Below are 18,977 nucleotides of genomic sequence, written 5' to 3' on the forward strand. Positions count from 1 at the left end.
TCAGGAACTGGTAGTACCAGCACTCCTGTGACGCCAGTATAAAATCTGCTTTCGGGGGGGGTGGGGATGGAATACTCTCTCTGTGCCCAGCAGCCAGCAGGCACGTGCCTCAGTTGGAGAAAACATGGGACAGTTTGCTAAGGCACTGCTTGCAAACACCAGCAGAGAGACTGATCTCTTGAAGCATCGATATTTAAATGATTAAAGTGCTCCCTAAGGAGGTGCAAAGTGCCAATCAGCATGATGCTTAATCACATCTCAGCCTGTGTAATGCAGCTCCCAAACATCCCTCAATCTCTAATGTGATCTCCCTGCAGTACTGTAGTTTTAAGTGCAGAGTTAACCAACTTTGTAATTCTATGATTCATTTAGCACAATAATCACACTGTAATGAGGTTAACTTTCTACAAGGCAGCTTTATTATGGATACCTCCCCATTGCTGTAAATGTTCATTGTCCACCTTATAAAAGCAAGTAAAAAATAAAAACAAAAAACTGCGGATGCTGGAAATCCAAAACAAAAGCACGTGTTGTACATCTTCCCATGTTACATTTCCATTTCCTCCATTATTTTCCAGCAAAGAGGCAAGGAGAGGTCAGCCAGGTCTTTGACCCATCACCACACACTCAAGTCTTCAAACCAAACCAGTGAGCCCACACCAACAGGGTTTCAGTTTGTCCAATGTGAAAAGCACACATGCGTCCCATAGGGACAAGTTGGTTAAGGCACAGGAACAGCCCTCCCACCCCCACATTATCAGTGGGGTTTACCCAAGTAGCTGATAGGACATGGAGACTTCTTTCTCACTGCTGGGTCAGAGCTAGCTGGAGCAGAGTTGAATGAAACCTTGTCTTGTGTGGGGACAGACCAATGAGTCAGGCCTGAAGTACAGAACTCCTGGCTGGTTAGACAGCGCAGGTGAGTGAGTAAGGCTCAGTAGAGAATGGCTCGGTTCCTGGGGCCCATGGAGTCAGTAGTGGCTGGCACCCATGGGGCTGCACCCCATCAAGGAATCAATGGAGCTGGAGATGGAAAAGAAAGAAAACAGAAGAAAAATGAACTTTCTTTGCTTCTTTTCAGCATTTTTATGAAAGAAATTAAAAACATAACCGACAGTCTTAACCCACAGCTTTCATGTGACTCCAGCTCCAAGCACGGCCCACCGTCAACAGGCAGCTGCCATCAAGATACAGATTCAGAGAGGCTAACATTATGAGTGGATTGTCTGGAAAGTAAAGGCGATGCATTGAGAAGAGATCTGAAGAGCCATTTACTAACTGTCCAGCACAATGAGCTGGTGAAGCTGGTGTCAACACGTTCATCATGAAATCCCAGTTCACATCATTGAAATAGTTCAGGAGATTCTGACTTACTGGACAAGTACTTATCTAAAAGGATTCTGGTGTGGAAATAAATTTGATTCTTCTTCCTTTAATTGTCATTTATTCTGGACTCCTCAGTAGGAAAACGTGAAAGCCTTCAAAAAAAAAAAATCAATTCGTCACTCTTACTTCTTTTTCCCTTTGACTGATCTGGCAAACAGCGTCGGATCAATTTTTTCCTTGGTCAGTCCCTTCACGGAGAAAAGCCTTGCTGCACGCTCCTGTAAGGTGCCCCCACACTTTAACCCCAGCGTCATCAGCTCACTCTTGAGTCTGTCCAGTCCTAAACTTTCAAGCTCCTCCACAGAGTTCAGTGCCATCCAATTTTTCAATGCAGGTTCCTGAGGGATGGGGGGAGAAAAATAAAGCACCGTTCAGTCAGTTACTAAAAATTAAACAAAGGATCGAGGAAGAAAAATCACTCACACCACCTGAAAGAACTCAAAATGATAAGTAAGCATATTGTATCAGGAATGGAAAGCACAGGGAACTCTCCTGATTTTTCAGCACAGATTCATTTGTCTTGAGCCAGAACCATTAGGAATTGTGGAGTAACACAACAGCTCCCTGAAGGTGCAGTGAATTTATTCAGGGATTTATTTAGCATAGGGACCAGGAATGCACCAAGTTTAATCCTGTGTTTGTGCTGAGCAGTTAGGTGGCATCTATGGTCAGGTCATCTGCGGCTGTCACAACAGCTGAGGTGCAGGAGGAATTCTCCTCATTCTCAAAACAGTGCCATGGGATATTTTACATCGTCCTGTGAGGGCAGACGGTCTCAATTTAACATCTCATCTGAAAGACCCGCTGCAGCACTCTCTCAGTCTGCACTGGGGTGTCACCCTGGGCTTTCTGAGCTCAGACTAGAGTGGGAGGCAAACCCACAACTTTGTGACTTGAGAGCTGAATGTGCTACCCACTCACTGAGAGATAAGCTCAGAGTTAACTCCATCATAAGTGAAAATACCAGTAACTCAGCTGCACTGAGCCATTAATCCAGCTGACAGCAGGTTCTAGGCAGGTTTCTGTAACATTCACTCAAATTGAGTCCACAGCAGAGTCCAATCGGCACAAGGTGCTGTGCATACAGATGGAAGAACTTTAGAATAATGCACAACGGCTCCTCTGGAGTAATCTATTCAGGGATTAAGTGAGCACAGAGACCAGGAAGGCTCTAAATTCAATCATCTATGCTGAGTCAGTCGAGTTGAGTTCAGTCTGAGATTGGGAACAGGTAGGAAGGTTGTGATGGTGAAACAGGCAGAAACCAGAATGTGCACTGGGGACAAGGGTTCAAATCCCATCACGGCGATCGGTGGATTTTAAATTCAATTAATTGTCTGGAATTGAAAAGCTAGTTTAGTTATGGTGACCATGAAACCATCGTCCATTGTTGCAAAAACCCATCTGGTTCAGTAATGTTCTTTAGGGAAGGAAATCTGCCGTCCTTACCTGGTCTGGCCTACATGTGACTCCAGACCAACAGCAATGTGGCTGACTCATAACTGCCCTCTGAAATCGTGTGGCATGTCACTCAGTTCAAGGGCAATTTGGGATGGGTAATAAATGCTGGCCTTGTCAGTGATGCCCACATCCCATGAAAGAGTAAAGAAAACAAAATGACAGAGCTCCTGAATGGCTGACTCAACGCAATGGGGTCAAATTTCCAGTCCAGCTACCTTTTGGAGCAGTTACTGTGGGTGGCATAGTTTTTCTGAACACACTTCAGAATCCAGGCCAGAGCTTTCCACTAACCTTCAGGTGTGCACCACCACCTAGTGGGAAGTCTGAGAATAAACTCTCCAAGTTTCCCCCACTAATCAATCTCCCCCATGCTGCCAGTATGTGAGGGACTCTAAGATGCCTCCTGCCACATTGGGGGTGCTTAATGAAAAAGTGAGTTGCTGTTATATTCCAACCTGAGGCATACAACTCTGAGTATGTGCTCAGTTTTCTAAATGAAGACCTATTTAAAGAAGAAAACATGAGCCTGACAGCATAAAGCAGCAAAGGCTTCCTGGTTAATATTACAAACATTCCTTGTGGAGTGAGAGACAAGAGCCTGTGATGCCTTCCACAGCTGAATGATCTGCCAACACCCACTGTCCAGATGTACATATGAAGAATGACCACTTCAAACAAGACACAGGACGGAGATGTGGGATGGGCAGCTTCAGAACAGCAGATTATAAAACATGTACTTACAACCAAACTCCCCCTAAACTGTGCATACACAACAGTCCCATTTAAGTCGCACACAAGTAGGATCCTTTAAATTACAGCACATGCAAGGCCACACAAGAAAATTTAAAGGGGTTACATGCTTAAATAAATTGCCACACACTCCAGAATAAATGTAGAGGGGACTTTGCTTACAAGCTAATTACAATCCTCTGCCACTCGACAAACTCCTTCCAGGAAGCGTTTGTCATCTCACACCCTCCCCTACTGGAGGGAAAAGGCCGAGTTCAGGCTACAAACTCCCACACAAAACCCTTGCACTCCCAGTCCATAGTGCAGGGCCATATTGAGTTATGTTGCACTCTCTTTGCCAAGGTAGAAAAAGAACTGATGTATGGCAGATGGTTTAGTGAATCTCTATCTCAGGCACATTCCTGAACTCAACCCTGTGATCATAGGAAGAACAACTAGACAGTAACCAAGCACCTCATCCCAGCGGGGAGCTGAAGAGAATAGCCACATTGGACATGATCACACAGCTCTCTTAGTCCTCACTTAGCAGTACTGCTGGAGACTTATACTGCGTCTATCAACAACCTGCATACAAACCTGGAGAGAGTGCACTGCAATATGCAATGGCTTTCAAAATAGGAAGATAGTCAAGACTGAAGAGCCAGATAGGAATTCAGAAGATTTCCCAAGTACAAATGAATGGTTCCATCCTTTTGATGAGCTAGTCCACTGATGGTGAATATTTTACTTGAAGAATAACTGTGATCTTACTCTGTATGGAAATAGGTTCATCGTTGTGGAAGACGGAGGGATTTATGAGTGGTGTTTGCGGGGGTTGGGGGGGGCGGGGAGAGAGAGATTCACAGGACGTTAAAGGCAGCACCGTGGGATGATGCAATTAAACTAATAGCCAAGGCTAGGTCAATTGAAAATTTCAAACTTTCATTTATTTTTCATAAATGAAGGTATTAAAAGGTTGCCAGAACCAAAGAAGGGCAGGTGAAGCTAAGATAAAGTCATGATCTAACTGAATAGGGAATTAGGCTAAAGGGCTGAATGGCCTTCTCTTGTTCCTAATGGAGCTAAAGAATATAAACAAGGTGATGGATGATACTATATATTAATGAGACTTCAGGTAGACCAATGTGCAGAATATAGGGCTGCATACCAAAGGAACAATGTACAATGTAGATTCACCAGAATTCTGCCTGCTGTGACAAAATACAGGAATGAAGACAGACTTGGAAAGTTGAGTTTTCTTTCACACTCAAACTGATAGTAAGAAGAACATAAGAAATAGGAACAGAAGTAGACCATTCGGCCCCTCGACCTGCTCAGTCATTCAATAAGATCATGGCTGATCTTCTTGTGTTTCGATTTCCACGTTCCCATCTAACCCCTATAACCTTTGATTCCCTTGCCTAATAAGAATCTATCTACTTCTGCCTTAAAAATATTCAATGACCCCACCTCCATCACCTTCTGAGGCAGAGAATTCCAAAGTCGCACAACCCTCAGAGAAAATATTTCTCTTCATCTCTGTCCTAAAAGGGCAACCCCCAATTTTAAAACAGTGCCCCCTGGTTCCAGGCTTACCCACAAGAGGATACATCCTTTCAACATCCACCTTGTCAAGGCTGTTCAGGATCTTGTATACTTCAATCAAATAGAAAATAAATCAAAATAATCAGATAGAAATAATTGACATTTTCCCTTGTTAATGCAGGAACGCATTCACAATACCTGTCCACTCCATCCAAGACAATCTAATGCATTACTGTCCATGGAGCTTTCTGGTCTGCTTGGTTCTGCATCGGTCCACAGAGGGAGCCTGCTCAATGTCTCATGCACTAAAAAACCAGAGACATCTGAGCACCACTCATCCTATGTGAGCACCAGTAGGTTGAAGTGGAGTTCGGCAGAATGTTTCCTTGTAACTTTTGGGATTTAGAAACAAATTAATTTATTTAAAAAAGCACCTTCCCCACAAAAAGATAAACTATTTTCAGACAGCTGATTGATGAATATGCTAGTCGACACAGTATACATTGTGCACTGCTTCCACGTTCGAGGCACAAGCTACTAAGACACAATCCGAGACTATGGCCTTCAACTGTGAGGGTGGGTCTTTAATGGGGTTTAATGAGGCAGCAAAAAGGACAAAAAGGTTCAGGGAATATAAGAAATCAATGGTCAATACACAGAAACTAAAACGAACACATGCACAAATGCCAAGAATGAATTAAAACAAGGATTTATAATGTTTAACGCCTCACTAACCAATACAACTGTGGAAAGATAACCACTGAAAGGATATTACAAATAGCTCCAAAATGGAACATCTGATAAGGACGGTTATCAGCAGCTTCCTTTCATATTAACTTTATCTTGGTGCATTTCCTAAAGCATCACTGATCCAAACAAATGCAAATGTTAACATGACTGCAGCACTATCATGTATTGCAGTGTTAAGTACATCAGTCACACAAGCTGAAAACTGCTCTGACCCTCACACAGGCACCATTAGAGTGGAGGTCTTAGAAGCACTGCCACAATGTGTAAGTGCTGCTGTTATTCCAAATTCGACCCATTTTGCAAGGTCAAGCCCCAGCATTGAAGCAACTCATCCACTTGCTCAAATGTTGTGAATGTAACCCAGTTTCCAACTACGCACGAGATAGGGTTAAGCTTAGATCTGTGATAGCCCATGTAGTTGAGCTGCCTGCAAGTATGCTTACTCATAGCCTCACATAAAGAATGGCCAGGTAGATGGGGTACTGGTGCTCACAGACTCATAGCCTAGAAAGGAGGCAACATCACAGACGGAGAGGGAAAAGAAAATCAGAAAAAAGGGAGCCTTCAGATATACATTCTAGAATGCCCTCCTTAAACCTCTTCAGTTTGTCAAGTTCCTGCCTATTTTTAAAAGCCTCCTCGTAATCAGTCACTAAAATTAAATCCAGTCCCACTTGGCCTGTCCTCTCATAAATGAGGCACCTTGGGGCATCTTACAACATTAAAAGCACCAGACAAGATGCAAATCATTTATATCAGTTATGGAATCACAGAATGGTTATATCAAAGGAGGAGGCCATTCAGCCTGTCGCATCTGTGCCAGCTCTCTGCAAGAGCAATTTAGTTCATCCCAATCCCCCATCTTTTCCCTGCAGCCCTGCAAATTTTCACTCTTCAGGTTGCCATCCAATTCCCTTTTGAAAGATATAATTGAATATGCCTCTACCACACTCTAAGGCACTGTACTCCAGATCCTAACCACTTGCTGCGTAAAAATGCTTTCCCTCATGTCATTGTTGGTTCTTTTGCCAATCTGTATTCTCAAGTTCCTGACCCGTCTATCAACTTCTCTCTATCTTAGCAGAAATCATTGAAGGTGGCAGTGCAGGGTTAAAAAAGTAGTTAAAAAGGCACTGGGAAATTTATACCCTGCCTTTTTTTGGCTATTTACTTTCGTAATGTTTTGATTCTTGTAAATGCTCCTTATGTGTTGCTTTTGAAGAGTTTACTCTGTGATTTTGAACACCTTTATCAAATCTCCTCTTAATCTTCTATGATTAAGGAGAACAAGCCCAAAGTCCCTCATCCCTGGAACCATTCTTGCGAATCTTTTCTGCCCCCTCTCTCAAGCCTTCACATCTTTCTCAAAATGCAGTGCCGTGAATTGGAAACAATAGTCCAGTTAAGCCTGGACCAGTGTTTTAAAGAGTCCTTACAGCACAGGAGGCTATTCGACCCATCGAGTCCATGCCAGCTCTCTGTAGAGCAGTCCAATCAGGTTCATCATAACTTCCTTGCTTTTGTACTTTCCGCCTCTATTTATAAAGCCCAGAATCCCACTTTAATCACTGTCTCAAACTGCCCTGCCACCTTCAATAATTTCTGAAGGGGGCCTGTGATAAAGCCAGGTTATAAATGGGCAAGTGAAACCCCAAACACTCCATTCCATGTTCTATTGGATAGCTACAGTTTTCCTGCTACATTCTGTCCTCAAACTCCCAACTATCATTTGTTCCTTATTGCTTGTATTCCCTCACAGGCTGTCCTGCACACTGCCCAGTGGAAATCTCTTCCCAAGCCTCTTTGTTGAATGCACAGGAACCCCTCTGTAAATGCAAGTGTTTGAAGCTCAGCCCATCAGCATCAAGGGATTTCAGGAAGATAGAAAAAAATTGGTAAAGTAAATGCCAAGAAGAGTCAGACCCCCATCTCCCCTCCAGCTGACTGGAGGATACAATAGTAAGCACACAATTTTTTGCACCGTTACACCTTTTGCAACGTTTGCGGAAATGTTATGTGGGTCATTAATATGTTATGAGAGCACAAAGGTACAACACGCATCTTGCACTAACACCAATACATAAAAAATACATAGGTGGGGCTCACTATCCTAAATTTTGTATCTTGTGGAAACATAACTGGAGCACAGGATTTCAATCCTGACACCCTGAACTCCAGGGAGTCAGATTTGTGTATTCATTACAATAAGCACATTTGCTTTCTGCAATGATGCAGTTCTACTTCTTTGGTTAGCTGATATGGTCTTCTGGAACTTCGGGCATGGTGTCCTGGGAGTATGCAAGCTGAGCGCTAGGGTCAGTTATCTGCCCCTCCATGTGGTAGTCTCATCACTGCCCTGTATGACACTGTGCCATACACTCAGCATACCTGCAGTCAGACCAACACACCGGATTCAGCATTAGTTAATGCTGGAGACAGTCCGTGGCTATGCTGGAGAAGACATCCCCACTGCCCCAACAAAGAGTGAAGTCTACAAGACAGGCTCTACCACCTTGAAGAACAAGGGCAGCACACACACGGGAAAACCAGGTTGACTCGTAAGTATGTCACCATTCCTTTATCATCACTGAGCCAAAATCTTGGAATGCTCTTTCTAACAGCACCTGGAGAAAATCTGTACCATATGTACATAGTGGTTCAAGAATGGGTATAGCAGTTCACCATCAACTTCTCGCCACCTAGGGATTGTCAATGAACACCAGCCTTGCCATGATGCCCACATGCCGAGACTGAGTATCAAAAGCACATTTGGGCACAATTAAAGTCCTGATTACAGCTTTGTGAACTGTGAAATGTCTCAGTGTTGTCAATGATGTGCTGAATTCTATTGTTAATGGGGTAGAATTTAAGCACTGGCAGTTTTGACATATTGCAAACCCCAATAATTTGTTTGAGTAAAGTGCAAGTCTCTTAATGCTCTTCCATCAGTGAAACAGGGCTTGACCATTCAGCCCCTCGAGTCTCTTCTGCCATTCTATTAGATGGTTGCTGATCTGTGTCTTAATCCCAGTTAACCACCTTGATTCTATGTCCCTTGAGACCCTTGTCTAACAAAAATCTATCAATTTGTGATCAGAGATTTTCAAATGATCATCAACATTTTTTGCGAGAGTTCCTGATTTCCACTGCGCTATTGTATGAAGAAATGCTTCCTAGTTTCAATACTGAATTTAAGATTATTCCCCCTTGTTCCGGATTTCCCCACCACCACACGAGGAAATAGATTCTCTGTCTACCCTATCCAACTCATTTGTTAGAAAGCTTTCCTTCAATGGTGTATGAGTTTGTTTTTCTCTCAGGACACTTATTTGCACACGTTAGTTTTCACTCTGCATCCCAAAGTCAAGTCGGAGTAGTTAGCAACAAAACGCCAGACCAATTGCTGATGTCTCTCAGCCCCTCATCAAACACAAGTGTACCATGTGGATGCGTATTCCAGGAGCTCCCAAGTTAGACGGGGATATTCCTAGCAGCAGGAATGTGGATTGCAGGCTTTCACAGGCTAGTGATTATCCTTTTTGATTGCAGGATTTGTGAGCAGTCTTTTGTAATGCTAACGAAAAGTCAAGAATTGATAATAGTGAAGCTACTCCTTACTGTGCTTGTGCAGCCAAGTAATGCTGCTTGTATTCTGATTCCATTTTTTAGGCAAATTAGAAAAACACGTGTTTTTGGCAAAAGCTTGTGTGTGCAGATGTTTTATATACTGTAAACCAGGCAAAATCTGGCATGGAGTTGTCATCTTTACCTCCCAGTCTAAAGTCACAGAGGCATAGGCTATGAGATTTGAGTTGATGAATACAGATGAAAATGATCTTTCAAAATTAAAAGCAGAGGGAAAAAAAAGACGCTTGCTATCCTGACAGGTCAGCCTGTATCGGAGTTAGAAAGGCACGCCCTTCATGTGTGCCTTTCGCAACTTCAGGGTGTCCCAAATGGTTTTACAGACACTGAAGTGCTTTCTAAAGCACAGATGTAATATAAGAAATGTGCCAGCCAATTTGCACACAGCAAATCTCCCACAGGGCATTGATTAGCACAATTGGCTAGAAGGCTAGCATGTGGTACAGCATACACCAGCAATGTGGCAAGTTCAATCCCCGTAACGGCTGAAGCAGTTCTTAAGGCCTGCCTTCTCACCTTGCCTCAGTGATATCATGGCATAAGCCACGATTAGCAATCCCTGGACAATGAAGACACTACATGAAGAGAGAGAATCTCCCATTGACAGCTGTTTTTAAAGTGTAGTTGGTTGATGGATAAATATTGGCCAGGACACTTAGATAGAGCCTTGGTTTAATGTGTTATCCAAAAACAGCACCTCCAACACCGCAGAACTCCCTCAGCATTGCGCTGACCATGTTTCAAGCACCCCTGTTAAACCTTCTTTCCTTACTGCTCAGAGTCTCGCTTTGGCCACTGTGACGAGCCAGTGTTTTAAAGATACTATTCTCTTCTCTATTTCATCCATCTCCCTCTCTCTTTGCAGGTTGCAACAAAGTTCAGAAAACATTGCGAGTTATTTTAAGGAGTCAAATATTCCTCCTCTATCATTTTCCTACTTGCAGCTCTCCGTGTTATAGGCCTCTGCCCATGATATAATACAAGTACCTCCCAAATAACACTGCAACAGCATGTGTCAACAACAACTTGCATTTATATAACCTTGCACCTTATATAAGTTGCACCTTTAAATAGTAAAATGCCCCAAGGTGCTTCATAGAAGTAACTATCAAATGAAATTTGGCACAAAGCCACACCAGGAGACACAAGGCAGGATGATCAAAGGCTTGGTCAAAGAGGTAGGTTATAAAAGGAGGTAGAGGAGGAGCGGTTTAGAGGGGAAATTCCAGAGCTAATGGCCCAGACAACTGAAACCTTGACTGTTAACAGAGGAGTATTTATTTTAGGGACACGCAAGAGACCAGAATTAGAGGAACACAGAGATCTCAAAGGGTTATGGGGCTGGAGAAAGTTACAGAGATAGGGAGGTATGAGGGCATGGAGGGATTTGAAAATAAGGATGAGCAGTTTAAAATCGTGTTACCAGACTAGAAGCCAAGGTAGGCCAGCAGCCACAGGGTACATGAGCATCCTCACTTTGAGCACCGACATTGGTTTATTTCTCACCCCATTTCTAGCCCAGGGGTACTGATACCAATCACAGTACTCTGACTGCTGCCCCAAATGAGATCAGTTAATTCAGCGCACACTGGCTCAGAGATCAATCGTGGATCTTTTTGGCCTCGTGCTTTTCAGCCTCGTTAGGTAAACTCAGAGCCACTGGCAGTGTTAAGTTTATCTTTATTACCCTTTCATTAACAGCTGTTGATCATTTGTGGCCGACTGACAAAAGACATTCCCTTTACAACAATGTATATTTGAACAGTTGGTAGACAGTCTAAAGCAGTAATTTTAATTGTAGTATATTGATTTGCTACTTCCTAATTCATTGCCAGTCATCTATTGCCTTATTTTTAATTATTTTAATGAAGCATTAAGAGTCTGACAACATTAGCACCATATTCAAAAATGGTGAGAAATGGATTGAATATATGACTGTATATTCCACTCCTTTCCTGGGTCAGACATACCATGGAATCGGCAACTGGCTTCCCCACAGTTGAATTCTCTATCACAAGTAGTTAAGGTGACTAGCATGCAAGAGGAATCTAGATAAGCATACGAAGAAGAAAGGAATAGAAGGTTATGATGATAAGAATATATAAAATTTGGTAAGCAGAAAGCTCCTGTGCAGTATAAACTCTGGCACTGACCTGTTGAGCTGAATGGCCAATTTTAACATTGTAGATACAATACAATTCTATGTAATTCGCAGCCCCTCTCTGACGAGGCAGCAGTAGAAGTGAATTTTCATCACTATTGATTGCAAGGAAATTTGCATCAGCACAGCAGTGTGATAAAATACTGAGCTGCTCTCATCTTCAACCACCTCTCCCCAGTCCACATCAGATCATAGCTACTTAGGCAGATGCAATTGTTCACACAACAAAATTCATCTTCCATGTGAAAACCTTTAACTTAATTGTATACAGAATGTAGTGCATGCTACATTTATTCCCTGCTACCTTTAGACCCATCTAAACTGCGGTGTTGGCAGCATCCTGGCCAAAGCTTTGCCAATATCATGAACTGGCCACCACAGTATGGGCAAAAGCAAAATTTGCCTCCCCTCTACTGTGCTGCTCCATTGATAGTAACTTTGTGATGTTACAAACACTCACTCAAGTGTCACAGTCAACTTCAGAACCCCACATTATCAAAACTTCATAATTCTGTTTGTCCATGGTCCTCTCTCTGTGCTTTGTGCGTATTGCTTAATATGTAACTGTTTCATGTAGTCTCAAGTTCCCATATTTATCTGATCTAGGCTATGACAATACAAGTAGCCTCAGTGCCCCTCAGTTAGTAAGAAGGGAAAAGAAAAACAGCTTAAGTTTCTGCTTCTGGTCACAATCCAGAACCTTTGCATGTGCGTTAACACTGGTTATAGATGGGTAAATTTGACACCAACATTAACATCGATTTAAAATGGGCAGATCTGATGTGAACGCCCCCTTTGCAGCCAAGCAGCACTCACTGACCTGGGTCACATATGGATCATGGATGCTTGGGCTAGAGAGCTAACAGGTCCTGAGTCACTGTACCTCAGCACAAGCCACCACACCTTTAAGGAGAGGCAGATGTAAGGGACAAAAATAGAATTACCTGGAAAAACTCAGCAGATCTGGCAGCATCGGCGGAGAAGAAAAGAGTTGACGTTTCGAGTCCTCATGACCCTTCAACAGAAGGGTCATGAGGACTCGAAACGTCAACTCTTTCCTTCTCCGCCAATGCTGCCAGACCTGAGTTTTTCCAGGTAATTCTGTTTTGGATTTCCAGCATCCGCAGTTTTTTGTTTTTATCTCAGATGTAAGGAACAATTAAAGAAAAGGAATATAGACAGACATACTCTCACAGATTTTTGCGTTTGCTATAAATTTCACATGGGCTAGCGCAGTCCTTTGTAAACATTCAATGTTTTTTAATTAGCCCAGTCCCCTGTTTAATTTGCAATTTTCAGAGGTTAGAAGGTGTCAACCAAATTTAACGGGTGTGACTTTGACGCCATGGTCTTTGATGTCTGGTCTCGTTATATAATCCGTTTTGTCTGGAGTACAGCAGCTCCTTTAAAAACTCAAGGGCAACCATCAGTTTGAGAGAGCAGGCAGCCAGCACTTTTATTTGGCAGCTATATGAGGGGTGGGGGAAAGGTGAAGTCCCCAGTCATATCGGACCTTCCAAGAACATGGCCAGAACCAACAACAGCTTGACCATTGTACTGCTTGGCTTTGTCTTGCTCATGCTTCAGGCAAAGCAGGTGAGTGGAATCTCCCATGACAACATTAAGCATGCCATGCTTCACAAACTGGGGCTAAGTGAAGTGCCGCAGATTGAAAAGAGAGACCTGGAGAATGCAATGGTCCCAGCTCATGTGAGGAACAAGTATATCACCATGCTGCGGCTCCACAAGGACAAGGAGAGGAAGCGAAGAGCTCTGCCCAGCCTAGCTGGCATTTTACGAGGAATTACAAGCAATACAGGTAAATTGGTTTTAATTCATTGGTTTATTTCTGGATCCGAGGACATTAACTTCACCAACCCACACATCTTTCCCAGGGGCACTGCATGGCTTTGGGAAATGGCTTATGGTAAGGCACTACAGCCAGCGTAGGAAGATGCGGGTGGGTATATGTTAGAGCTCATTCCTTGAGTTTATGCTGCGGCAGTCTCCCCACTGTCAACTGCACTCCACAGCATAAACGCCAGGAAGAAGCTCTAACATAACCTCAATGCATTAAGTGGGTGTAAGAGTGTCAGTTTGAGTAGATGCAGAAAGCTAGCACCCTGGTTCCTGCACCTGCGCAATGACACATCACTTCCCTGAAAAGTGAAAAAGATACTTAGAGAATGGATCCCCAGACAGAAACGGTGTGAACTCAACATCTTAAAAGATATGTTTCTAGGTTACCTCATGCAGGTGGTCATTCATTACATGCTGGTAGGATGCTCAACTATGGAAGGCATCACAACTGGTCCTGTCCTCATCTGGACAGGAAAATGGTCATGGGTGGGAACTCTGGCTGAAATTTGTCAACACAGTAACTATCAACAATGGAGCTACTAAGTGCTTCAAAATAAGGGTGTACTTTAAGTGTCTTTTTTAAAAAACTGTCAAGGATTACAATTTGTTGATAACAAATGACTTATTCGAACTCCTCAGCCTTGTCTGGGGCTGGGGTAACAGGAGGCAAGAAGTATGGAAGAGCTTTACAATTAAGAGCTGCAAATTGATGAGTGATTCACAGCTAGGCGAATTATAAAGGCTGCAGCCAATTTCACACTGTCTGGGATACGGTTAATTATCAGAAATCTTTTGAGGCAATATTCTCAGGCAATCGAGTGGAAACGAGATTACAAACCGCCTTATCTGTGCTCTGTTCCATTTCCCCAGATATGACAGGAGACGTGCTTTATTCTGACCCCAGCAGGCAGAGGCTGGTTTTTGATATGAAGGGGCTGATCCCCGAAAACAGCGAGGTGACCATGGCGGAGCTCAAACTCTTCAAGAAAGGCATCCACAAGTGGGAGCTCCCTCCCAGGAGACACAGCCGGCCGGTTAACAACGCCAGGGTCAGCGTGTACTGGGTCAAGATTCTGGCTGACGGCAGTAACAGGACCTCACTCATAGACTCCAGGTAAGAACAAGAATAATGTGGGAATATAATCTGATGTTTGGCAGATCTTTAACAAAAGGCCAATTTTTGTTTTTTTAAAAGAAAAGTACCTGACATTAAAGCTGACCTTTGTCTCTTATTTGTCAAAGGTTTTTTTAATCAATCATTTGTGACTCATTCTGTACTTGGCAATGTTTTTTAAATCTATTAATTCTCAAGGTAGTGGGCATCCTTTGATGCCTAAGTGATGGGCCCTTTTTTGAACCACAGTGGTACAAAGAGCAGGAAAGGATAACAACAGATTGTATGATACAAAGGTGCAAGAGATTTCAAAATCAACACAAACAATTTTTACAATTATATTAGAATACTGATAACTGAGGTTACCAATGAAAATAAGAAAATAGCAGACATAGTAAGTAATGACTTTGAGACCATAAAACGTTGGAGAAGTAGGCCATTCGGCCCATCGAGTCTGCCCCACCGTTCAATAAGATCATAGCTGATCTGATAATCCTCAACTCCACTTTCCTGCCTTTTCCCCATAACCCTTGATTACCTGACTGAATAAAAATCTGTCTATCTCAGTCTTGAATATACTTAACGACCCAGTTTCTACAGCCCTCTGCGGTAAAGAATTCCAGATTGACTACCCTCAGAGAAGAATTTCCTCATCCTCTGTTTTAAATGGGCAACCTCTTACTCTGAGATTATGCCCTCTGGTCCTAGACTCGCCCACAAGGGGAAACACCCTCTCAGCATCTACCCTGTCAAGCCCCCTAAGAATCTTATATGTTTCAATAAGGTCGCCTCTCATTCTTCTAAACTCCAATGAGTACAGACCCAACTTACTCAAACTCTCCTCATAAGAAAATCCCTCCATATCCGGGATCAACCTAGTGAACCTTCTCTGGACTGCCTCCAATGCCAGTATATCTGTCCTTCGAAAAGGGGACCAAAACTGCTCACAGTATTCTAGATATTGTCTAACTAGTGCCTTGTATAGTTTTAGCAAGACTTCCCTATTTTTATACTCCATTCCCTTTGAAATAAAGGCCAACATTCCATTTGCCTTACCTCTTACCTGCTGAACTTGTATACTAGCTTTTTGGGATTCATGCATGAGGACCCCCAAATCCCTCTGTGCTGCAGCTTTCTTCAGTCTTTCTCCATTTAAATAATATTCAGCTTCTCTATTCCTCCTGCCAAAAGTGCATAACCTGACACTTTCCCACATTATATTCCATCTGCCCACTCACTTAACCTGTCTACATGCCTCTGTAGACTCTGTGTCACTCTCACCACTTGCCTTCCCGCCTATTTTTGTGCCATCTGCAAACAGTCATTCATTTCCCTCATCCCAGTCATTAATATATATTGTAAATAATTGTGGCCCCGGCACTGATCCCTGTGGCACTCCACAAGTTACAGGTTGCCATCCTGAAAATGCCCCCCGTATCCCACAACTCTGTCTTCTATTAGTTAGCCAATCCTCTATCCATGCCAACACCATGGGATCTTATCTTAAGTAGCCTAATGTGTGGTACCTTATCAAACGCTTTTTGGAAATCCAAATAGATTACAGCTATTGGTTCCCCTTTATCTATCTTGCTTGTTATCTCAAAGAATTCTAATAAATTTGTTAATCATGATTCCCCCTTCGTGAGGCCATCCTGAGTCTTTTTTAATTCATTTACGGGGTGTGGGCATTGCTGGCTAGGCCAGCATTTATTGCCCATCTCCAATTCCCCTTGAGCTGTTGGTGGTGAGCTGCTTTCATAAACTGCTGCAGTTGAGGAAAAGGAGAGTATATTGAACATCCCAAGGAAACTAATATTGAATCAGGGCAAGGGACTCAACAAAACTAATGCAAGCAAATAGCAATAATGAAGAAAACGATGGCAGTAAAGAGTGACCAATCCCCAGGGTCTGAAGGTTTCCATTTATGCTTTAAAGGAAGTCTGAGTGAGAATATTGGAAGATTATGATTAGTGCAAGTACAAAGTTCTTTTGATTCTCGATCCTTCAGATCGGAAAACTGCACATCATTTTGCCATTTAAGGAGATGACAGAGAAACCAAGGAATTATAGATCAGTTAGCCTAAAATCTGATTACAGGAAAGAAATTTCTTCTTACCTCAGTCCTAAATGACCCTTAACCCTTATTCTGAGACAGTTACCCCTAGTTCTAGACTCTCCATGCTTTTTGTTTTTCACTCTTCCTACCAAAGTTGGATATAATTTCACACTTCTCCACATTATACTCCATCTGCTACTTCTTGCCCAATCACCTAACTAGCCTATGTCCCTTTTCAGCTTTATGCATTCTCCCCACAACTCACTTTCCCAACTCGCTTTCTAACTTCAACCCGGATAGATTAGATTCATTTTGATGAATCTGTTCTGATGAAGAGTCATGTGGACTCGAAACGTTTACTGTATTCCTCTCCGCAGAGGCTGTCAGACTTGCTGAGTTTTTCCAGCTATTTTTGTTTTTGTTTTAGATTCATTTTCCTCGTCTTAAGTCTCAAGAGAGCAACCAAATAGCAGGAACATGCGCATTTAAAAGGGCATTGGGGAAATACTCAAAACAGGACAAGGAAATTTTTTTCCTCCTCAGATGGGCCCTTTGCTGAGATCAGCAGGGATCTTAACAGCTGAGTCCAATTCTATCCTCACAAGGTCCTCTGTCCCTCTCCTCCTCACATGCTTCAGTAAGATCCACAGGGTATAATAAAGAGGAAGGATATCAGTCAATCTGTTTTCCCCTGCACACAACTAGTATTTTAAGTTTTGTGTTTGAATTTTTGCTCAACATAGTTTTTTTTAAAATGACACATACGATGTTCTCCCCTCCAACTTTGAAGGCACCAACTCCTTGTCAAACAACTAGGCACACTCTGGGTATCCTTCCAAAGTGACTATTATTCACGTGAACTTTACTTGGAGGTATCAGAGCTCTATTTGACCACCTAAACATAACAGCTAAGACCATCCCATCCTCAAACAGGGTCAATGGAAGAGCAATCAGGAACTGGAAACTCTGGGCAAGTACATTTCCTTTCCTAGCCTGAGGCTAAGCAACGACAATAACAGCGTCCCTAGAGTTCATCATAAATCAGGTTGAAACTTGCTCCTTTTTTGATGGTACAGCTAGTCCCTGAGCTATTGAGAAAGATTGGTGGACTCAACTTTTCATTTATATCAAGAGAACAAAGATAAATAGCTGATAAACTGGGCCTTGTCAAAGGATTTTAAAAATACATGGTGTAGGGTTTACATGAGGTAAACCCGAAGTATTACTTTAAAATGAGGAAGGGTAGTAGACAGCAAGTATAAACTTGTGGAAAATAAACAGAATAGAAAGGTGAATTTTATTTTACACAAAAGAACTAGAGGTAAGGTGTGAATATTACATGTATCACAATTGTATTGAAGCACCTCAAAATGCAACACGATCTATGTAGACAACTTAATTACCATTGCACTGTCTGACTGTCTGTTATGACCATTATGAAATGTCTAATGTTCATTGATTGCACTCAATGGTACGCACCTCAGGGTACGACATAATCTATGTGGAAAACTTTAATATGATTACACTTTTTGTGATGGCCATTCTGCAATGCTTTGTAATGTTCTTTCAGATATTTTCTGAATAAATTATATTTTTGCAAAAAAAATACAGAGGTAAAATGAGGAGAATTTTATTTATGCTGTAAGTTACGAGTGTTTCGGATTCTCACCACCACGCCCCCCAACCACCGAAAGGTTCCTAGAAACAGTCGTGGGCTACAAAAGCGAATTGGATAAATACTTGGAGGGGCAAAATCTTCAGGCTTGCCATCTACTACTCTTCCTCATTTTAAAGTAATACTTGGGATTTACCTCATGTAAGCCCTACACCATGTATTTTTTAAATACTTTGACAAGGCCCAGGGAGTGGGACTAACTGGATAGTGCTTTCAGAGTGCTGGCATAGACACAATGGGTTGAATGGCCTCCTCCTGTGCTGTAGGATTCTACAAAAAGTCATGACAGAAATTAAAATGAGAGAGACACAACGTTCAGTGAGCCATGTTGTCCTTTTATTTTACCCATGTTGGTAATCTGGCCACTCAAATTTAGAGAACGACATGGAACACGGGATTGTTACTTACGTCTTTTGTGAATAATAGCTCAGCAATGTGGTGCAATATTTGGTTGCTGGCTGATTGTGTTTTTAAACTGGAAAGGTGAGGGAAAAGTGTGTTTTTAAACTGGAAAGGTGAGGGAAAAGTAATCAACTAAACAGCTTTCGGTTTTGCTGCAATTTGCAGGTTAGTTCCAATCCTCGACTCTGGGTGG

General features: G+C 42.5%; 1 protein-coding gene across 1 annotated transcript in view; it reads right to left on the bottom strand.

Annotated features, from left to right (window-relative positions):
• Positions 1-396: 396 nt before the first annotated feature.
• sde2 (SDE2 telomere maintenance homolog (S. pombe)) overlaps positions 397-18,977 on the bottom strand; it is a 36,513-nt gene continuing 17,932 nt past the window's right edge. Inside the window, exon 7 of the mRNA XM_041188644.1 lies at positions 397-1,724. Coding sequence (XP_041044578.1) covers positions 1,509-1,724 — 216 coding nt within the window. The 3' untranslated portion in view covers positions 397-1,508. The remainder of the gene's footprint in view (positions 1,725-18,977) is intronic.

This window comes from Carcharodon carcharias, chromosome 5 (assembly GCF_017639515.1).
Source record: "Carcharodon carcharias isolate sCarCar2 chromosome 5, sCarCar2.pri, whole genome shotgun sequence".
Classification (NCBI taxonomy): Eukaryota; Metazoa; Chordata; class Chondrichthyes; order Lamniformes; family Lamnidae; genus Carcharodon; species Carcharodon carcharias.